This window comes from Bidens hawaiensis, unplaced genomic scaffold (genome assembly GCF_021521415.1).
Source record: "Bidens hawaiensis isolate Kalapana, Puna unplaced genomic scaffold, B.hawaiensis_p1.1 tig00018140_1, whole genome shotgun sequence".
Lineage (NCBI taxonomy): Eukaryota > Viridiplantae > Streptophyta > Magnoliopsida > Asterales > Asteraceae > Bidens > Bidens hawaiensis.
In genome coordinates this window covers 323,941-346,110 of record NW_027492744.1, presented here as the reverse complement: position 1 = coordinate 346,110, position 22,170 = coordinate 323,941, and the positions used below count along the sequence as shown (strand labels likewise).

General features: G+C 35.2%; 2 protein-coding genes across 4 annotated transcripts; both read right to left on the bottom strand.

Moving 5' to 3' along the window:
• Nucleotides 1–1,691: 1,691 nt before the first annotated feature.
• Nucleotides 1,692–5,029, bottom strand: LOC143555536 (benzyl alcohol O-benzoyltransferase-like). The gene is made up of 3 exons (XM_077045073.1): nucleotides 4,577–5,029; nucleotides 3,374–4,251; nucleotides 1,692–1,794 (listed from the first exon to the last, which is right to left on the bottom strand). The coding sequence occupies exons 1-3, from the start codon at nucleotides 5,027–5,029 to the stop codon at nucleotides 1,692–1,694; spliced, it is 1,434 nt and encodes a 477-aa protein (XP_076901188.1).
• A 4,299-nt stretch (nucleotides 5,030–9,328) lies between these two features.
• LOC143555528 (putative aldo-keto reductase 5) lies at nucleotides 9,329–21,914 on the bottom strand. Of its 3 annotated transcripts, XM_077045064.1 has the most exons (6): nucleotides 21,892–21,914; nucleotides 12,684–12,885; nucleotides 12,337–12,537; nucleotides 10,150–10,322; nucleotides 9,945–10,047; nucleotides 9,329–9,722 (listed from the first exon to the last, which is right to left on the bottom strand). In XM_077045064.1, exons 1-6 carry the CDS (start codon nucleotides 21,912–21,914, stop codon nucleotides 9,387–9,389), a joined length of 1,038 nt encoding a protein of 345 aa, XP_076901179.1. In that variant the 3' UTR covers nucleotides 9,329–9,386. The 3 variants fall into 3 exon arrangements, with proteins under 3 accessions (XP_076901179.1, XP_076901181.1, XP_076901180.1); XM_077045066.1 differs by lacking the exon at nucleotides 21,892–21,914 and having other exon boundaries at nucleotides 12,684–12,929; XM_077045065.1 differs by lacking the exon at nucleotides 21,892–21,914 and having other exon boundaries at nucleotides 9,996–10,047; nucleotides 12,684–12,905.
• Between the last annotated feature and the right edge of the window lie 256 nt (nucleotides 21,915–22,170).

Sequence of the window (22,170 nt, the reverse complement as noted above, 5' to 3'; positions counted from 1 at the left end):
GCAATGGTGCTTGATTTACATGTGGTACACCCCATTGTTGCACTTGTTGCGCAACATACCTAAATTGACCTTGAACCCTTATTTGATTTCCGTCGCCCCCACTTGAATACCCCTCTTCATACTCTTCGTACCCTTCGCTATTATCACCAAAACGTGGCCCGCCAAATGAATGCGGGCCCGACCTAAAACCCGGTGAAGTATGAATGATGGGTGGGTCTTGTGGTAATGTGTATGGTTGATTATAAGACGGGTTTTGTTGAGATTGTAAAGGTGATTGTTGTTGTGAGTTCGATGATTGTCCTTGAGTGGGAATGAAATTAGTCAATGGTGGAAGGTTAGATGATGGTTGAAAGCTAAACACGGTCGAAGTGGGCTCACTCGTAAGACTTGTAGTGGTAACGGTTTCATTGGGAGGGGGATTTTCCGAATTGATGGGTGGTGGTATAGGTGGTGCAGATTGACCCGAAGCCATGTTTGTGGTGTCAGTTGTTTAACTGTGCGTGCTTGGTGTCCTGGTAATCTTATTCTCCCTTTGAATAATCCGATTCTGATGAGCAGATCTTTCGATTTCCAGATCAAAAACTAACGGTGATGAAGACCGAAAGTTTCGCGTATGCATATACCTGTAGATACCTGCACACTAACACAACCCACGTAAAACTGACAATAACAATTAAACAAAAACTACAAATGTAACACACGTTGCGCACTACTCCCTGACAACGGCGCCAAAATTTGACGTGAAGTCGAAGGCTCACTCAAACTTAAACCAAATACAACTAAATTAGATAGCAGTAAGTGGGTATCGAACATGAAGAGTTTGTGGAAAATGTGTTAACCAAGTAGCTTAACGATTAAACTAAGATAAATGTAAATGACATAAAGTAATTTCCAAGTTGATTTTGATCTGATTTTTTAACACTAAATTAAACTAAATGAAAGTTGTAAACGAATAATTAAACAAGTATTCCTCTCGGGGTTCGGGTTATTATTCAACACTTTTGTTAACGCTCAATGGATAAACCGTAATATCTCGGTTTTGTGTGTATGCAATTGTTGTGATTAATCAAGCACTAAGTACTCGGATTTCTAGAATGCGAGGTTGCTACTTAATCAATCAATCAATACCATTCTCCCTAGTTCTTTCCACTCAATCACGATTGCCAAAGACACCAAGAACATATGGCTAAAAGCTAGATGGAAACAATATGGACAAGCTACAAACAATCACACAAGCACAAGATCATACTAACATAGCATTTAGATAATCAATCCAAGTTCAAGAACAAGAAACAAAAGTGTTTTGCAAATAACCTTACATCCCAAGAGAAATACCGAAGTAACTAGCCACTCATGGTTCGGGAGATCATCTTTGCATCAAGTAACTTGTTTCTCACAATCCAAGACATAAAACAAATCAATACAAGACCCAAAATAACGTTTTTGTTCTCCAAAATCGCCTCTAGGCCGGCCAAGGTGAAAAAGTATATCAAAAGACACTCCTAAACGGCCTATTAAAAGACATGCAACTTTGTCTCCGCCCAGGACCGTGGGCCACGGTGTGAACCGTGGTCCACGGTTGACCAAAAGTCAACAGGTCTACCAGCACGACCGTGGGCCACGGTCGCCTCCACGGTTTCCTTCTTCTCCACGGTACGATGGCCTCTGGAGGTTTTGCACCAGGTGGACCGTCATTTCCGCGATTTGATTTCTTCGTATCTCTCGTGTTCCAGCTCTTTTTCCTTCACCGTTTTCGCCCGTGTTCTCGTAACACCGCTCTCTAGCTCCTTAAACCTGCAAACACACGAGCAACCATAGTCAACTAATTCCATGGATTTAACTTAATCCCGTAAGCGTAATTATATCTTTTATATCACTTAGTTGCTTTCCTACGGGTCGCCCGTCACCACCCGTGGACGTAGGTCAGTTTAGACCGAACCACGTTAAATCCTCGTGTTCGTTATTGCTTTCACGTGTTATGTTCGGTTCGTGTGTGAGTTTAATCCTAACAGAATGGTCGGGGATCAACCAACTAAAAAGCTAGCAACACCAATAACTCTCTTAACTTTGATGAAATTTGATGATCATAGAGAATGATGCTCAAATGAGAGTTCACGTTAAACATTATTAAAGTGTATTAAAATGGGATGTTGATTTTTAATACTTTCACGTTTTATCCGTTAAATGATAACATTATCAACTTTCACTTTGGTACCAATCACTTCCAACTTTGATATTATTTGTTTCTGGAACTACCGACTTAATGAACCCTAACTCCGTTAATTTTCTTGCTGACATAACATTTTTTAACAAACATGGCATGACATTTTTTAACACACATAGCATGACGTTTTATAACACACATGGCATGCTTAGTGGAAATTAAATACCTCTTAAAAGAAACTAATTCCATATAATATACCACCACTTACCCACCTCCACCACCTATTGTCGGCCGCCACCACCTCCACCGCCGATCTCCACCACCACTATTCAAATGTAATTCCTTCCATTCAATTTTCAACATTCAAATGTAATTCATGATTCTTAAATTCAAAATATCATTCTCTGAGTTCACACCTCAGCATCAAGTTTCTTCAACACAACCCATCATCAACCACCACCAATTTCAATTCTACATGCAATTATGAAATTTGTGTACCAGCATATATGAAATTTGTGTACCTACAGATGGTGTAAAAGGCCGGCTGCGGTGGAGGCTATTAGTGGTGGAGTCCGATAGTGGCGGAGGCTGTCGGTGGTGGATGCTGGTGTTTGTGATGAAGCTGGTGGTGAAATTAGGGCTTTAAATTAAGTGGTATAAGAAACTAGGGATTGAACTTAGGTGTTGCAGGTGGTGGTGGAGGCCGGTGGTGGTTGGTGGAGGTGGTAATGGAGGTAGGTGGTAATCGGCCATAGGTGGTGGCATATATATGGAATCAGTTTCTTTTAAGAGGTATTTAATTTCCACATAAGCACGCTACGTGTGTTAAAAGTGCCACGCCAACAAGAAAACTAATGGAGCTAGGGTCCGCTAAGTTCGGGAGTGCCATAAACAAATAAGGTCAAAGTTGGGAGTGGTGGATACAAAGTGAAAGTTGGAAGTGCTATCATCTAACGAGTGAAACTTGAGAGTTTTAAAAACCAATACCCCATTTAAAATTAGTCAAGCGTGTTCAATTAGCTAATTCATACCTAATAAAAATATGATTAATAGCTAATTCTTAACAAAAAATAATAAAAGCATAATAATAATATGATTAATAGTAAAGCATCATGAAACACAGCTAGCCAACCGCAATCAGCCATAGCCAATCGCAACCAATCAGTACTACAAACACTTGACTCGATTATTGATATGCTAATTGCTTACTTCAACATAATATCTAGTTCTTTGATTAATCTCTCCATTGTTGGGGTTGGCAAACCGAACACTGCAAGAACTCCGGATTCCCCTTTGTCGTTTGTAGAATGCAAGATGGAACAATAGACTCCCGGGAAATCTTCATCATCGGAAGGAAACCCTGCAAAGAGTGGTTCACCCCAACCAAAGTTAACTCTGTTAAATCCAACTCTAGACACGTTTGTTACTATGTAGGTGGAACGAGTTTTATGACAAGGCTGTCCTTTGACAACCATTAGATCCATTGTTGACCTTACATACTCTTCAGTCACCATAGACTTCCCCTTCATTACAAGCTCTAATGCGTAGCCTAATGGCTTATTGCATAGATCTCCAGCCCTTGAAGCAACACATGGTAAGACAATACAATTTCCATAATAACCAACGGGTATTGGGGGATTGAACTTGCCACGTGAGTTGACAAAGAACATTAGGTGCACGTCTTGTTCAGGGTCCACTTGTTGCGCGATAGTACGACAACGCCAGAGAGAAGCTGTTAGCACCTCAAAGTTGGTGCATGCTTTAAGGTTTTCTGGAACAAACCTACGAAGCGATGACATCTCAGAAGGGCCGAAGAAAAGTGTTGTGGCGGACATTTCATCCGGTGCGATTTTGTGATTGACTTTTGGGTCAGTCACATTATCATACTCGGGATGAGGAAATGTGATGCATGGTGGATCTCTAGCACAAAGCAACTCTCTTTGCCACACTGGCAATATTGATGGCACACCTGCACCCCGGGTCATTTCACCCAATGCCGTTAAAAATTGTGCAGCTCCTGTTCCGTCACATAAGACATGGCAGACTCGTGCAGTAAAGATAAAACCTCCACATAATAGACGCGTCACCTATCAATAAGTTGCACTTGAACATTCAAAAAAATAAAATAAATGTAACATGACTTTGGTGTATGTTACTATGTTTTAATAAAGATGGTAACACTTGTTAAATGATGAGTGAATCTGAAAATTGATCATTAATTGGAAAAATGATTGAGTTATTATTTTGTTTCAATTTAAAGGGAATGAATTAATTTCTTACTTTGAAATAATTTAAGTTCAACTTTGAGTATTTTAAAAAAGGGCTAACGGCTTAGTTTGTTGGCATTTTGTCTTTTATTTCGATAAAAACATTACTTTTTAATGAATGAATGGCAATTATTAAAGGCATCACCTGAATTTGTATTAACGGAGAGCCGACGATATCATCAGAGCCAGGATCAACACACATGAGCTTTTCGACACAAGGAATTGGCGGACAAAGAGTCTTCCCAAACTGCTCCAATGTAACGTCCGCCTCCGCCTCGATAAACAACACACCCTCGCCAGTGCAGTCCACCATCAGCTTCTTACCCGAACCTTTTACTATTCGACCAGCAAGCGGGTAATAAAACACAAGCAGCTTCGGCAAAGCATCCCTTATCACACTCGCAGGGTTTGTGTCCCCCATTTTCGGATTGCCAGGATACAAGAAAAGCAACGGAAACGGATACCAAAGCCCTTCCTGATCGTCAATGTCGGAGAGAAGCTTAAGTTCTCGAGGTATGGGTGTCGCCGGAGCTATAAGCTCAGGTGCATGTCTTCGGACTGCAAAGGTTAGTGAGTTGCTGCCAATAATATTAGTCATTGCAGGTGTCTAATTGTCTAATACTTCTCTCTGTTGGTTAGTTGATGGCTTCTTTTATAAGTGTCCCAATTGTCACATTTTATGCATCACATAATGTGAACACGATATATGAAATTCAGTGCTAATCAGTTTAGAAAGTAATCTTATGTAATTAAGAAATTTCTCAATTTACAATAACATTGAGTTTTTTTACTAAAATGGTTTTGATGGAAAAAGTAGGAAAAATTCCCAAGATAGCCATATTTAAAAAAAGATTCCAATTTTGTCCCACAAACTAAATAATTTCAAAAATGTCTTCTTCTAATTCATCTTTGACCATGCATTAGAAAATCGCATGGTCAAAAATGAGTTAGGCCTTCAAACGCATGATCAACGACGTGTTACTATCAAACATATAGTCAAAGACATGTTAGCTTTTTTTTTAATATTATATTATTATAACTAATTTTAATTATATTTGGTTTTTCTTCTATAACTTCTAATATAAAAATTTTTAAATTATTTCGATTCCGACGAAACATGCTAATTTTTATTTACGGACCGACATAAACTTACTCCAACTCAAGCCGTGTCAAATCAATATCGAAATGTTCAATAAAATTTGACCCCACATGGTTTTAAATAAAATTTTTGTCAACATATATAGATAAAAATACGCATGTCTTCTCGGTATATTCGAAATAATATAAAAATTTTTATATTAGAAGTTATAAAAGAAAAACAAAATATAAGTAAAATTAGTTATAATAATATAATATTAAAAAAAAGGCTAACATGTCTTTGACTATATGTTTGATGCTAACACGTCGTTGACCATGCGTTTTGAGGCCTAACTCATCTTTGACCATGCGTTAGGAAATCTAACACGTCTTTGACGACATGTTATACTAACACATCGTTAAACGATGTGTTAGTATAACATGTCGTCAAAGACGTGTTAGATTTCCTAACGCATGGTTAAAGATGAGTTAGAATGAGACATTTTTGGAATTATTTTGTTTGTAGGACAAATTTGGAATATCTTTCCAAAATATGGTCATTTTAGGAATTTTCCCGAAAAAGTATTTATTAAAATGTTTTAAAATATTTACCAAAGTAGTGTTTTACTCATTTGTTAGTTTCTCACGTTAAATCTTATTGGATCACATTAATTAACTAAACAATTATTTACTAATTATCTTATTAACTATATTTATAATTTTCTAACCACTTTAGTTATTTTAAAAATAAGTAAAATAAATATTTATAACACAACTTTTATCAATCTTAACACTAATAGTTTTTACTATGGAACGAAAAATATCATTCATTTATTTAATAATATTATTTATTTCACAGTGTTCTTTTCATGAATACAATTCAAAAGAAATAAAATAAAATGTGTCTAAATTACTAAAACTCAGAGTTTTAGATATGATAAAATTCTTTATACTTTTAATATTAATATGATTTTTATACGAATGTCTATAAACAATTACATTTAAGCTTATAAAACATGGATCTAATCCCTCTTCTCCAACTATATTTTAGAATCACATGTTACGCTAGGATATAAAACAATATTTTTTATTTTTAATGTGAATTGTTAAATGGTTCAACAAGTTAGGTTAGCCCCGAACATTACATTGTGAGAGCTCGACCTTAAACTAATAATCCATTAAAACTCAAATAAACTTGAAATTTCTGGTTAAATTTATATCGTATCATGATTACACACTATTACTGAGGTTTATCAGATTTTGATGCGTACATTGTATCATGCATCATTATATATAGTTTGAATATAGAGAGATAGTAATATGCAAATTGTTTAAAATATAATAATTTTGTATCTAAAATTTTGTTGTACATAAAGAATTGATAATATATATACTACGCTGTCATATCATTAAAGAGTAATAAATTAAAGAGAAAATCTCAATACAGCCATTTTTAAAAGAGAGAAAGTATAAAATGATTTGAGAAAAGATCCTTAATTTGGGAAAAGATCCTTAAAGAGAAAATCTCAATACAGCCACTTTTAAAAGAATTGATGCATTGGGAAAAGATACTTAATTTGACATGGTCGGCCAAAATTTTGAAAATGTTGAGAGAGCAGGTCAAATTTTTGTTTAATATTGATGGACACGACCAAATTTTTAAAAATATAATAAAGACCCAGGTATTAGCTTGATTGAAGTGGATGATGGTGAGGTTGAGTTTTATGGGAGGCACTAAAGTCAGAAAAGATGTCTTTGGCTTTAAAGAGCTTGATAAAACGGCCAAAGATACCAGGTATTTGCATGAACTTCTCTTGCCTAATCTATTTTTGATTAATTTGCTTCTACATATCTATTCACATGATTATTAATAATTTAATATCTTATTCTACTGACAATAGAACATCATAATTCATTCATATGCATATTGCTGGTTAATTATTTTAATCTTATTTTACGTACAATAGAACATTACAATTTATTGATATACATATTGCTAATTGATAACTATTAGTTACTTCCACAATGTTAGATTTGTTGCTGATTTTGCATTGTACCTAATTCAGGTGACTTAGAAGCATCTATGCTTTGCTTGGTTATGAATTCATTAACGGATATGGAATACACGATACCGGGATCTTTTTAGTTTTTTGTCACTAGAATGGTTCACCGGTTAGTAAGGTACTTAATTATTATTATTGTCGTTGTTATTACTATTATTTTGTTTTCGTAAGAAATCTTTCGGTTCAAAGGAACCATCATTGAAGGATAGGTCATGCTACGTGGATTCTCTAACAGTAAAAAGGTAATAGAGCCAGAAAACATGAACACGGAAGCAGATAATAATAAGCAACAGAATGTAGAGACTCCATCAAATGCCAACTTAGGCCCACCTGTAAAGTTCTTGCTCTCAAGGTTTGTGAACGATTTTTCTCATTTTGGCGTGGAAGTAGTGAATTTAGTTATATGATCGTTGTCGTTATTACCATTTACCGTTTCAAGGTGTGAGTACTAAGAAACACGAACCGTTTGTTTTGACGGTGTAGATGGCAATTGCAAATCTCAACTCAGTTTAAAGTGGGATCATGTTCAGTTTTGTGTTTACTATTATTAATATTAAAATGTTAACAAAAAGAAGTGAAGATACTAAGTTATATTATTTTATGGTGCATATGGCAATCGTTTGTTTTATATTTTCCTTTTGTAGTGAAATATTATTGTAACTGATACTTGAGTTGTGGGGTTGGGGATGTTTGATCATGCATGATCTTTAACTCACTTTATTTTGTTTCTGTCATGTGTTCTTGCTAAACATTGTGATAAAGTGGTCATCTGGATTATGGCTTATAAATTTTTGAACCAAAATAATTCAAGTAATTGATTTGGGTAAAAAGCAATTAATTGTTATCGCTACACTACAAGAACAAAATTAGTCTTTCAATATCGAGTGTTATATACATTCTTAAAATTAAAAAACAAAACCCACTAATACACTTTGAATGCTATATAATTATTAGTCCAAAACGAACATGTATACAAATGGAGGCTATTATATAATTGTTTTTTTGTTTTGTTTTTTTTTTAATTGATTATAATTTAGTAGTAATATATATTAAACTAATAGAAAGTTAAGTCAGTCTAAAAAGGCAAGAGTAGCAGTTACACACTTGACTTTTCATTTAAATCCAAACGTAATACAATTTTCATAAAAAATTGTTTTATCGCAAATACCTTTAATGTATTTTATTTAAAATTATACAATGAAATTGAAAATTTCATGCTCTTTCAATTAATATAAACTCTTGCATTTTACTCGATCGTTTTTATTAAATGAAGTTTTTAATATAGGAATGTGATATTAATTATTCAATTATTTGTCAAACCACATACATAATTTTTGCCATACCTTCACCAGTGTTATTATAGACTAGCCAGAGGTCACATGGTGTTGTGAAGCCCGGTAAAATGCATTTTTAGATGGCACTCTTCTTTAGTTTTTGTTAAAAAAAAATCATTAAGATTTTTTAATTTCAGTTGGTTAAGGAGAAGATGGAATAGTAGTCTAGCGGTGTATATCAATTGACTATGGAAGACATTGATTCATGCGGTGGTTTATACTTACACTGCTGTAGCAGGTGTAGCGTAATGTGATAAAACAATTGATCAACTTTCTATCGCACTATGCAATATATCACGAGAGATTGATGAACTAACAGAGAGCGGGTATCAAGTTGTAATTGTCGTGACCACCACATCACGCGGGTTTCTACCAGTGTTTCTAAAACAAGATACGGTAACAAGAATTACAAGAAATCCCAACTTAAAAGATAAGAGTGTCAAATAACATGGACACTTTAGTATCTAGTTTTTTCCACAACTTAATTACCTTCCCAAGATGACAATGGAGGTGTCTCTGAATATATCCAAGTTCTTTGCATGGACACGTGCCTTTCCCCCTTTACTATGACATCAAAAGCAAATGATTCAAGTTTTGCAATCTCTTCTGGAGTTAGATTTATGGACAAAGCCCCAATGTTTTGATGCAAGTTCTCAAGCTTTGTGGTTCCTGGTATTGGAACCACATCGGTTCCTTGGTGGTGCACCCAGGCCAATGCTAGTTGAGCAGCGGTGCACCCTTTCCTTGTAGCCATCTCGTTCACTTGCTCAAATATGATCTTATTGTGCTCCACATGATTAGTTAACCTAGGCATTCTCTGTAATAATTTTCATTAAATCATCAAAGTGCAAATCTTTTTGTGAAACATTATTGATAAAACAAATGGGTTGTATCACTGTCAAACCCAGATTTAGGGATGGAAAACGATCACGAACGTGACAAGAAAACCCAAAACATTCAGGGAGAGTACCCGGTTATGGAACAAACTAACAAGTATGAGTTTGTAAAAATGTTAGTATATTGGAGAGGGCAACCGTACCTTTCTTACGTCAATCTCTGGCAGGTTTTCAAGAAGTTTAGGACCTTGAGCTAAGAATCCCTTACCAATGGGACTATATGAAACAATCCCGATGCCAAGTTCTCTGCAAAACAGGACATAACATACCAAATATCAGCATCACGCATTAAATACTCAGATCATTATCACTACCGTTACCATTATTGGGGAGAAAAGATAAAAGAACCTGCAAGTAGGAATGATTTCATCCTCTAAATCTCTTGTCCACAGTGACCATTCATTTTGTACTGCTGTTATGGGATGAACAGTGTGAGCCCTTCTTATTGTTGAAGCGCATGCTTCAGATAATCCTATATACTTCACTTTTCCTTCTTCTACCAGCTTCTTAAGCTCTCCCATCTTTTTATATTTCAGTTTGTTAGATGTGCATACAAGCATTAAGTATTCTAAAGATAAAACAGTAACAGTCGAATGAAAACACAAACTCACAACCAAAACACACACTCTGAATAATTTATAACTTATACTTTGTGAGTCTTTTGTAAGGAGAGAAATGAAAAGAAACGGAAGAGAACTGGAAAATATTTGTGTTCTTAAGGAAATGGGAAGGAAATAAATGAAAACTTTTAATATTTTCCTCATAACTTTCCTTTCAAAATGGACGGATTGAAAGAGCAAATAAAATCCTCTACTAACTTCCTTCAAAATTCATAATTTCTTTTCCTTTCTTTTGAACTCGATAACACAAAAACTAAATAATATCATTTCCTTTCCCTCACATTCTTTTCTCTCCTTAATTTGCTTTCTTTTCTTTTCACCTAATGAGAGAAAATAAAAAAAAGACTTTTATCTTTCATTTCTTTTCTTCTCATTTCATTCCAACTTGCTCTTTATTTCTTCATTTTTTCCTTCCATTTATTTTCTTTTCCTCCATTAAATGAAACTCAGAAACACAACTTTCTCTCATCTTTCATTTTCTTTCCTTAAAGAAAATCTATGGAGCCATGTGCGGATTTACATGGAAGATGAGGGTGCACGGGAACCCCCCGAATTTCGAAATTATATTGTAATGTTGTATATAAAATCTGGAGTGCACCCCCTTATAAGATTGGAGTGCACCACTTAATCAAACAAGAAAAGTGGTGGAGCGGCTTTGCCATTGGCCATTAAAGTTCGTTAAATTAACATGTTTGGTGGATATTTTCTACGTTCGTTACCGTATTTGAACTAAACCTAAAGAAGTTCGTTAAATTAACATGTTTAAAAAAAAGTAGCTGCAAAACCCTACTGTTGATGCCTAGACGTTGATAAAACCTGACAGTGAGTCGACGTGAATTCGGTCAGTGTCGGTTACGTTTGTTACAGTATAAGCAATGTTGGTAAAACTCGGGCACGGTTGGTCTTGGACTCTTGGACGTTGAAGCGGTGAGTCTACGAATTCGGTCGCATTCATTACGATACCAAAACTAAAACAAAAAATAAAATAAAAGTTGAGGTAAACCAATTGGGTGGCGTCGGTCGTTAAAATCGGGTATTGGTAAAACCCGAGCGTTACCAGTCACAGTCGTTGAGGCGGTGAGTCTACATGAATTTGGTCGGTTTACGTCATGCTTGTTACGGTACTGGAACTAAAACAAAAAAATTTCGTTCGGTTACATTCGTCACGATACCGTAACTAAAGCAAAAAAATATATATAAAAATAGAGGTGGACCAATGGGTGACGTGATCACTAAATCTGGGCACTGTTCAAACCCGAGCATTGTTGATCCCGGGCGTTGATGCGGTGAGAATACACAAATTCGGTCGGTTAAAACAAAAAAAAATAAAATTGATGTTCAGTCGATAACCATTACGCTCGTTACGGTGTAAAACTTTAAACAAAAGACAAAAAAAAATGATTGGATGAATGTGATGCCACTTTGCCCAATCAGGGCCTTACGGTCTTTACTATATATAAATAATAATTTTAGCCCTACTGGGCACTGGCAATCTGACATTATGAAATTTATATATTCTCCATCAGTTTGTTGACATATAATTGTTAAACTTGTATCCTTTGTTCAAAATTTGGGGGTTTAGGGCTTTTATGATCTTGGATTTCTTACAATATCTATTTCACACTTAAAGGTATGTTATTAGATCCTGATATAGGTTAACTTGAAAACAGATAAACCCTCCACTCGCAACTTGTTAAAGATACACATTGTCGTCGCAATCAGCGACAAGCAAAATACTAGTTTCAATTAAAACCTTACCTCTTGGAAAATAATTCCTAAATCTGTCACTACTATCTGGACATAACAATTTTTTTCTTTTCTTTCATTTCATTTATTTTTCATCCTTAAATGAACTTGAACTCGGGAATAGAGTGTTAATGTTTTCTATCTATCAAATGAAAACAAGAGGACGAACCGTGATTTCTATTGGGATACTCGTGTCGATCCGATGAGCATAGTAGAGATCAATACAATCAATATCAAGTCTCTTCAAGCTAGCTTCACAAGCCGACCGGACATAAGCCGGGTCACCACACACCTCGACCTTTCCATCGATAGGCCGGTAACCGAATTTTGTAGCAATTTGAGCTTTCTCTCTATATCCATCTTTCAAAGTCTACAAAATCACGATAATTCTAAATAAAAGTCAACTAACAGTAAATATGTAAGAGCTCACTGATAGATCACCGACAAAAGTCATGACCTGATAGTCGTGACAAAATCATTAGCCTAGTTAATTTTCTAGTAGTGGTAGCAAATTACCTTGCCAATGAGGATTTCATTGGTGTTAAATCCATAGAAGTCGGAGGTGTCAAGGAAGGTGACACCTGAGTCGATGGCATGGCGAATGAGGTTGATCATGTCGGGTTCGGGTTTGGGTGGTCCAAAGAACCCTGATCCGGACATACTCATACAACCCAACCCTTGTGCTGAAACAACAAGACCTTGTGAACCTAACTTCAATCTTGGAACCACAGGCTCCATTGTTGCGTACACTATCTCTGATGTTGAGATGGCATAAACGTAGTATAAGTGGTTTATAATAATCCTTTCAATCTTGGCGAGCTTAGTTTATTAGGATAAGGCTAAAATAGGAAAAAACGAGGAGGGTGAGAATCTAATCCGTTATATTAAACTAAAAATATAATTTTCAAATTTATAAAAAAAAAAAAGCAAAACAAAAATTATATAAAAAAACTTGGCCCAACGAAACATTGCTAAGTAGACCAATCATGTATCAACGTCACCGAAATTCTCTTTTATATATATTAGTAATAGTAATTTGAATGTTGAAAATTAATTTAAAAATAAAAATTAATGATACGAAAGTAATAACCCACACTTGTGATGACTTTCGTTCTTCACATGTCAATTTCTCAATCATTTTAAAACGTATATAATTTTTTCATATGACAATTTTTAAAAAAATATTCATCATAATAACAAACGTTTTTTACCTTTAATATGAATATCATATTGTTATATAAAAATATAAATAAAAATTAGTGGATTTTTTAAATTGTGTTTTTTAATTTAGTTTTTCAATTCATTGTGTTATAGATTTTGGCCATTGTGTTTTCAATTGTTACTCATAATAAAGATAAAAATTAAAACAAAGATTACGTCATTGTATTTTTTTTTTTGTCATTGTGCCTTTGTGTTCAACTTTTGTCTTTCTACTTGTCATTATGTTGCTGTCATTGTGTAATACATTTATGGTCTTTTGTTCGGGATTGGCATGTGTCATTCACTTAATTTGAGAAAAAATAGTATTACGCTCATTGTATATTACGTTCAAGTCATTGCATAATATGTAGTTTCCATTGTGTCTTACGTTTCATGTCATTGTGTTATATGTATTCACAATTTTGTCTTACGTTCCAGGTCATTTGTTATATGTATTCATCATTGTGTTTTACGTTTCAGGTTATTATGTAATTTGCATTCATCATTGTCTTTTAGGTATTAGATAATTTGTTGTTATTTTATCATTATATTTACATATTATTGTTACACAACGGTGTTATTATTATTTAAATAAAACACAACGATGAGTTAAAAACAATGAAGAAAAAAACAAAATGACAACACAGAAAGACACAATGACGAAAAAAGACATAATGGTAAGCAAAAAGACACAATGACGTAATTTTTATTTTACTTTTTATATAACAAAATTATACTTGTATTAAAAACCAAAAAACGCTTTTATTATGGTGACTTTTTTTGAAGAAAAAAAATATCATATGAAAAAGTTATAGACTTTTTAAAATTATGAGGGAATTAACATGTGACTTGCGTTTTATACCATTCTCTTTTTGTTCTGCATTTGACGCATACCAATTAATTATGACTTATTACAATTATCATTTTTGTTGATATTTATAGAATAACATTATTATATTGGGTTTGCTATAAACGTGTTATGCCAATCCAAAATTTTTAAAATGCAGCTTAAACAGTCATATGCCAAATTGCCACTAAACTTTTTAAAAAATAGATTAGTTTATGCTTTCAAGATCATGCCCCTTTTCTTTTTTTCCTTTTCCTAACGTCTAATGAACATATTTCAAATTTTTAATGAGTAAAACAGGAAACTAGCAAACAGCTAGCACTAAAGAAAAATTCGCCAAATAACATATTAGTAATGCACATCAAATTTTCTTTAAGATGACCATTGCTCTATTTTTTTTATCTTATAAAGAAGGATAAAACTTTAATCCCTTCTATAATTCTAAACAAGTTAACGTTCTTAATTTTCATTAAAAACTATCATCCTAGATCGCCAAATTGAGCACAATGTGGTCAAGAAGACCGCTTTCAATAACTTTCTCTATGGCTTTGTTGGAGATTGAGTGCTTGTAATTTCCAAAAGATGCGATCACCAAATGAGTAGAAATGCATGGAATATGCACATCTGTTTCTAATTATCACGAGCAAAAACTAATAGGAAGGGATTTTCATTATTTCATACTAGCTTCTAGACTTTCGAATTACGTTTTCTTCTGTCTTTATATATACCATATATCATACATTTATATATGCTAGACAGGTGTCGCGCGATACAGCGGGAAATGTGGACTTTGGTAATCACATTACAAATATTTTGTGTTCATTGTTTGGTTTAAAACCGTAAATTTGTTCAAACCGGTCATTGGTTTGATTCATAGTTGAATTTTTTTCTTTAACTTTTGGCCAACCGATTTTAATTTTCAATGGGTGGTTTTGGTTGTCGACGAAAAAAACGTTACTAACAGTCTGGCTCACGGTTTAATTTAAAAACCTTCGAAAACAGACCGCTAACACCCCTACGTAAAATGTTGTTTTTTTAACTAAAAAATTATAGCAATATCATACTTAAATTAAAGATAATAAAATGTTCGCCTTTTATGGTACAATGATTTATAAAAAAATTAACCTATAACAAAGTTATGACTGTATAAAAATCGTGGGGGGGGGGGGGGGGGTTTGGGTTAAAAGTGAAAATAAGAAGAGTATATAGGTAAAAGATTAAGGGTCATAGTTGTAAGCATTGTTTAAATTTACAAAAGTTGATTAAAGTTAAGGGGGCAAACTTATAACTATTTTTAATGATATGACTCATATGAGATATGTATTTTACTTAAAAAACCAAACGTTTTAATTTACCTATGTCTCTCATTATTATGATGATGATGATGATGATGATTATTATATATATATATAGGCATAGTATAGAATGAAAATCCACTTGAGTTGTGAAAACCTGTGAAAACTCTATGTAACATCATTTTTTTATATGTAATATATGTTGTTACATTTAATACAAAACATCGAAAACATTAAAAAAAATGTTTTGCTATTTTTTTACTAATTTTTATATATGTTTTCAGGAGAGAGAAAGTGTTTACATTTTTTTATTAACTTTAATTGTAAACCACAAGATTTAATCTTTAATTAAAAATATGTGGTTGAGAATGAGTTTCTAAAGTTTTCACAACTCAAGTAGGTTTTTATTCTAACCTAACCATATATATATATATATATATATATAGGGTTAGGTTAGAATAAAAATCCACTTGAGTTGTGAAAACTCTATGTAACATCGTTTTTTTTTGTTTTTTTGGCACACGTAATTCATGTTGTAACATTTAATACAAAATATCGAAACATAAAAAAAAATGTTTTGCTATTTTTTAATATTTTTTTACTAATTTTTTTATATGTTTTCAGAAGAGAGAAAAACTTATATTTATGCTTACGTTTTTTATTAACTTTAATTGTAGACCACATGATTCAAACTTTAATTAAAACATGTGGTTGAGAATGGGTTTTTAGAGTTTTCACAACTCAAGTAAGTTTTTATTTTAACATAATCATATATATATATATATAAAGTATTATCAAGCCTGGCCTTGGGCTTTGACAAACGGGTATGCCTTAATAGTAAATTTGCTTTAAGTTGAACCAAACGTCAAGTCATCAACGGCTCAAAAAAGTAACTCATTTATTTCTGCCAGAAATTGCTTTGGAAAAACATAATATAGAGATGCAACCAGTAATTATTGCATATGTTACATCATTATAAAGTTGCATATTGAAAAATAGGAAAAATTCATAAAATAGTCAAATTTAGGAAAAGAAAGCTCAAAATAGTCCATTTTTTCTGAGAATTTTTTAGAATTTGAACTCTAGAGACGCATTGGGAAAGAATAATAATTATGAGGGAGCAGACCAAATATTTAAAGAATGTTAGGGAGCAAACCAAATTTGAGAAAATATTGAAAGTAAAGCCCAAATTATTTTGAAATGTTGGAGCAAAAGTTCAAATTTTCCTAAACTTTTTTTCTCAAAATACAGTCTCCCAAGACTTTTTTTTATGTTTTCTACCTGGTCCATCCATATTTTCAAATTCTAGGAAAAAGAGATTTTTTACAATTATACCTCTGATAACCACCGGAAAAGCTCACTTATCTCTTCTCCTACTCTCCCATCATACTCCTCACTCCGGCGACTACTTTCGCGAAAAACCTGCCGGAGCTCCGAAACGACTACGGCCGTGACGATATCGATACCGATACTCTGTCCACATAATCACGCAGCCAGTTCAACCGTTCGCTTCCTCCGCCGCCGCCTAACTCCGCCATTAAGTTCGATACTTGAATCTCCGGCGTACCGGAATCCTTATCGGAAACTTCTCTCCGGTGACTCCGGTGAGCTGATTCCACCGGAACTGGAATGTAACATCTCGGATTTTTCGTATTTGTATTCGTTTAAGTTTAAATCGATTCAGGAATGTAATTTAGATCTTCCGAACTATTTAAAACTTGTATTTATTGGTATTTAATTTGGTTTAACTTATTTTATAATTTCATAACTTTCAATTACAAATAGCCCTTAAAAACTTTTAAAATTGCTTAAAACGGCTAAAAATCGCATTTTCGGGAACTACATAGACTAGTTTTGTTAATTCTTTCCTATTTTCGATTAAATTAACGAAACTTAAACTCCAAGAAATGTTATAGCTGGTTCAATTTCGTTTTCTTGGTGTCCAAGCCAAATTTTGTTAGTTATTGTAATAGATTTTCTCATTAAATAGCTTATTTTGTTTCCTAATTTGTTTTTAGCATCCAAATCGCTTATTTTTGGCACAAATCGAGTAAATTAAGATACAAGAAAAGGATTGTAACTAAAATACATGTCCATATTCTTCTATTACTGATAAATCACAAAATCTTTGATTTATTATATCAATATTCTCATTAAAATCGTATTTTATTACTTAAACGAGTAAAAAGCCCATAAATAGTTCATTTTTGTAATCTCTATATAAACACATCATAATTCTCTGCCACAAACCTGTATTCTAACCCTAGAGAGACCTCCTAGCTGTCACCTACCTCTGACCATCACTAAACCCTTCGGTTTTTGCTTATTCGTTGAAGATACAATGCTTGTTCGTTTGACTTTTCATGCGTATGGATCTTTGACTCATCATATCTCTTGATTCTTTCACTTTCTGGGTAAGTTGTAAACAAAGGAATCATTCATATACCTTTCCTAGTCAATAACCTTCAATCAATTTCGGTGGTTGAAGGGTGTTGACTGGTCAAATCGTTTAAAATTCGTTAAAGGGCAAAATAGTCAACTAGTTTGACTTAACGTTTTCTCATACTTCTGGTCGGATTCAACGTTCGGTCCAGAAGACTTTTATTCTCGTAACGTAATTTTAAGGCTACTGTCGAAAACCCGACTTCCGACTCGCTGTTCGGATTCTGGTCAGTACCAGCTCGCTTAAAAATCTTAAACTTAACATAACTTGAGTTCTAAATATCCGTTTGGATTGATTTCAACGGAAACGAGTTCGTTTTTACTTATATTATCATATCCTAGAATCTCATATTCTGAATTGGTTATATCGTTCGACATGTAGTGGACGACTCGCTTATTCGTTAGCTCACTTATTCATATTTATATTCGTTATTCATTAATCTAATGTGAGTTTATCATTCCCCTATTTTACTCAATTTTCTAAATGTTTTGGGGACATATATGCACGTATCCGTATTTTCATACTATAATATCTATATATATTCAAACAAATGCATACGTGTTATTGTGAGTGATTTAATCAAACATATGTGCTACTTGCTTACTTGTATTACCATTCAATCAATCGTATATTGGGATTACTATTCAATCAATCATATAGCGGGTGTTCCTGTGACATCTGCCCCGATCCGACCCGACCCAGCCCGACCCAGGTACCCGTTTCTCTGACCCGATCTCTTTCTTTTATGATTTAATATTTATTTATACTTATATTTTACTTTTAATAATAATATGTTTTCCTTCCCGCCTCTTTCTCTCTCTTTCTTTCCGCCGTCCCGTCCCTCTTCTTCTCTCTTTCCGCCTTCTTTTCCCTCTTGTCGCCGTCCCGCCCTTAAGCCTTGAACCCCTAACTGTCCTTTGTTCCTTCCCGCCTAAGGTTGTCTGCGCAGCTCCACGCGCCAGACTCCTTACAAGGAAGCTTGCGTGAAGACCAGTTGTTCCTGCGTTACGCGAGGCGAACTGTTCTCGCAGCGCGCTAAGAATTGTAGTTCTTCTCGCAGCGCGCTAAGAATGGTAGTTCTTCCCGCGACGCGCTAAGAATTGTAGTTCTCGCAGCGCGCTAAGAATTGTAGTTCTTCCCGCGACGCGCTAAGAATTGTAGTTCTTCTCGCAGCGCGCTAAGAATGGTAGTTCTTCCCGCGACGCGCTAAGAATTGTAGTTCTCGCAGCGCTAAGAATGGTAGTTCTTCCCGCGGCGCGCTAAGGATAATAGTCCTTCCCGCGGCGCGCTAAGGATTGTTCTGTCTGCCTTCGCCCTCGCGCGTGCGCTCAAGCCTTCTCGCGCTATGTCTTGAGTCTTTTCTTCTGTTTAATCTAGCCGTTTGCTTTTGTGTTGTCTTATCTTCTGTGCGGTTGACCTGACCTACCTTATGTCTGAAAAGCCACTTTTGGCGCAGCATGCGCACCAACCCCATTGGTTGACAGAAAAAGTGACTGACATTATCTTTTGAGATCTGCTTTTCCATGCTTGACCAGTACCTTTATCTGATCCGCCCATGCTTTTTACTGTTAACCTGTCAGCTTTTTCTCTTTTCCCTGCTACCATATCTTTTGATATCTTTTGCTTTTGGAATCTTTTACTTTTTGAGATCTTTTCCCCTTTTTCTAGGGATTGTGTTCCCTAGGGTTTCTCTATAAATAATAATAATATTTTCCTAACACATCACACACAAACACTTAATTTAACTTCCTCATTGCTCTCTCTGCCGTCTTCCTCTCTGCCTCCGTCTTCCTCCCTGTTCTGCCCTGCTTTTCCGGTAATATATTATGTATAATAATTTACTTATTAATTATGCTAACTTATAATCAAGACTTAAAACAGATCATTAAAACAATAATCTTATTTTTAGGTTAACTTGTGCTTGTTTAAAGTTGGTTCTTGCTTTATCTTACACCGCATCGTTTATCAAGTGAGTAATCTCGTACCTAATCCCTTTTTATTTTTAATGTTTTGGGATGTTCATGTGTTCATACAAACTTAGAGTCTTAAACTTGTTTATGAACTTTAGTCGCGCAGTATCCCATGTGTTGAGGACGTAGACTTGGCTGTTTATTTGTATGTGTGGATCATTAACCGTCTTGTCGGTCTATTCCGCAGTTCTCATGGTACCATTAGATGAACACGGGAGAACTATCGTTTATGATTTTCTCTTTTGTTTGCACATGCACAGTTTGTCTTGTTTGTGAGCTAAATTGTGAGCACTGGCAGTCTATGAATCTTAGAGTTGGTCCCGATCAGATTACACCCTTGTTGAAAACCAGACATACACATGTTGCGCGCAGATTTATTGTTATCTATGTACTGTATTAAACTTGATTTCTCACCAACACGCAAGTGTTTGACGTTTATTTTAACACATGTTCAGGTTTGCAGTAGCTGTTTTGGAGTTCGAGGACACGTAGGAAGTTTTCTTTATTTTGGACCTAGATTAAAATGTATCAAGACAAGTTTTTGCTGTTCGAATATTATGATTTATAATATATTGATTTATGATGATTTATGTTATCTTGTTTACTTTGCGCGTGCGCGAATGAATGTATTTATTAAATATTGACACCCAATTGTGTCACGAGTAATGAAACAATATGTGGCGCCCCGATGTATAATCCGCCTTTGGTCGGGGTGTTACAGATTGGTATCAGAGCGCGTTGACTTTAGGATAGGTGGTTAGACGTACATGCCTAGAATACCTAAGAGTCCCTTCTCGCGCATGAGAGAAATCTCATGTTTGCACGCTTATTGTTAATTACTCGTTATTTATGAATATGCTCGCGCTTGCGCAGTGTATGATTTTATGTTTTATTTAGCGATATTTCGATTTTTGTTGAATTTCGATTTTTATTGATTTTACTTACATATTCGTTTGTTGGATTTAAAAATCCGAAAAGTCATGGTGATACATGAACAGTTGATTTTCAATTTCCATTTACGATTATGTTCTGAGGTGGGAGACTTGAAAAGTCATGGTGATACATGAATTGTCAACCTCCAATACTCATTTTCTTGTACATTTTATATTGAAGATTGAAAAGTCATGGTGATACATGAATCGTCAATCTCCAATACTCGTTTGCTCGAATATTTTAAATTGGGAATTCGGAAAGTCATGGTGATACATGAATTGTCGATTCTTGATTCGAATTTGTTACCTTTATTAAGTCTGCATTTAGGGTCATTTATTTTTCTTTAATTTTTGACAGTAACTGACTCCGTGAAACCAAGCTTTTCGAGGTTATACTTTACGCTAAAACCAAGATATTAACTAAAAACTAAAACTTTTATAGAATGCCTCCGCTATCAGCTCGCCATCTCAAGAAGAAAGAAGCCGCGCGCAGACGTTCGCTGCAACGTTCCCAGGAAATGGCCGCCGCAATAGCCCAAGCCTTAAACCAAAACAATGCTAACACCTCTGGTTACAACATTAAGTCCTTTAACGCGGGTAACCCTCCAAAGTTCACAGGTCTTGAAGGAGCCACCGTGATGCTCCAGTGGCTTGAGAAAATAGAAAACACTTTCCTCCATACCCAATGCCCTCTAGACAGACGAACCCTATATGCTTCCAGTGTCCTGGAATCTAGAGCGCTTACATGGTGGAATGGAGTAGCTCATGCGCGTGGCGCAGAAACTGCTTATAGCATGCTCTGGGAGGAATTCAAAGAAATTCTGACGCGAGAATTCTGCCCTCCCAACGAAGTTAAGCGCCTGGAGGAAGAATTTTGGAACTTGAAGCAATACAGCGGTGAAGCGCGCGAGTACGCGACGCGCTTCCATGAACTAAGCCTGCTTGTCCCTCACCTTGTTACCCCTTCCCGCCGAGCCATAGAGAAATTCCTTGGGGGTCTCCCCATGGAAATTCAAGATTCTGTATGGGCCAGGAACCCACTAACCCTCTCTGACGCCATCGAGTTGGCCGCTGTGCTCAGCGACAACCATGTCAGAGCAGGAACCCTGTTCCTGCGGGGAACTGAGAAGACCAAACCCACCAAAACTGTCCCTGAACCCGCAGAAACCAAACCTGAACCCTCAAACCATAACCAGAAACGTAGGCGCAGACAAGCTTACGCGCTTACCAGCCCGCCCATAGTCCAGCAACCCGCCTACCAACCTCCAGTATACGCCCCTTAACCCTCTGTCAGCCTACCCAACTCCCCCTATAGT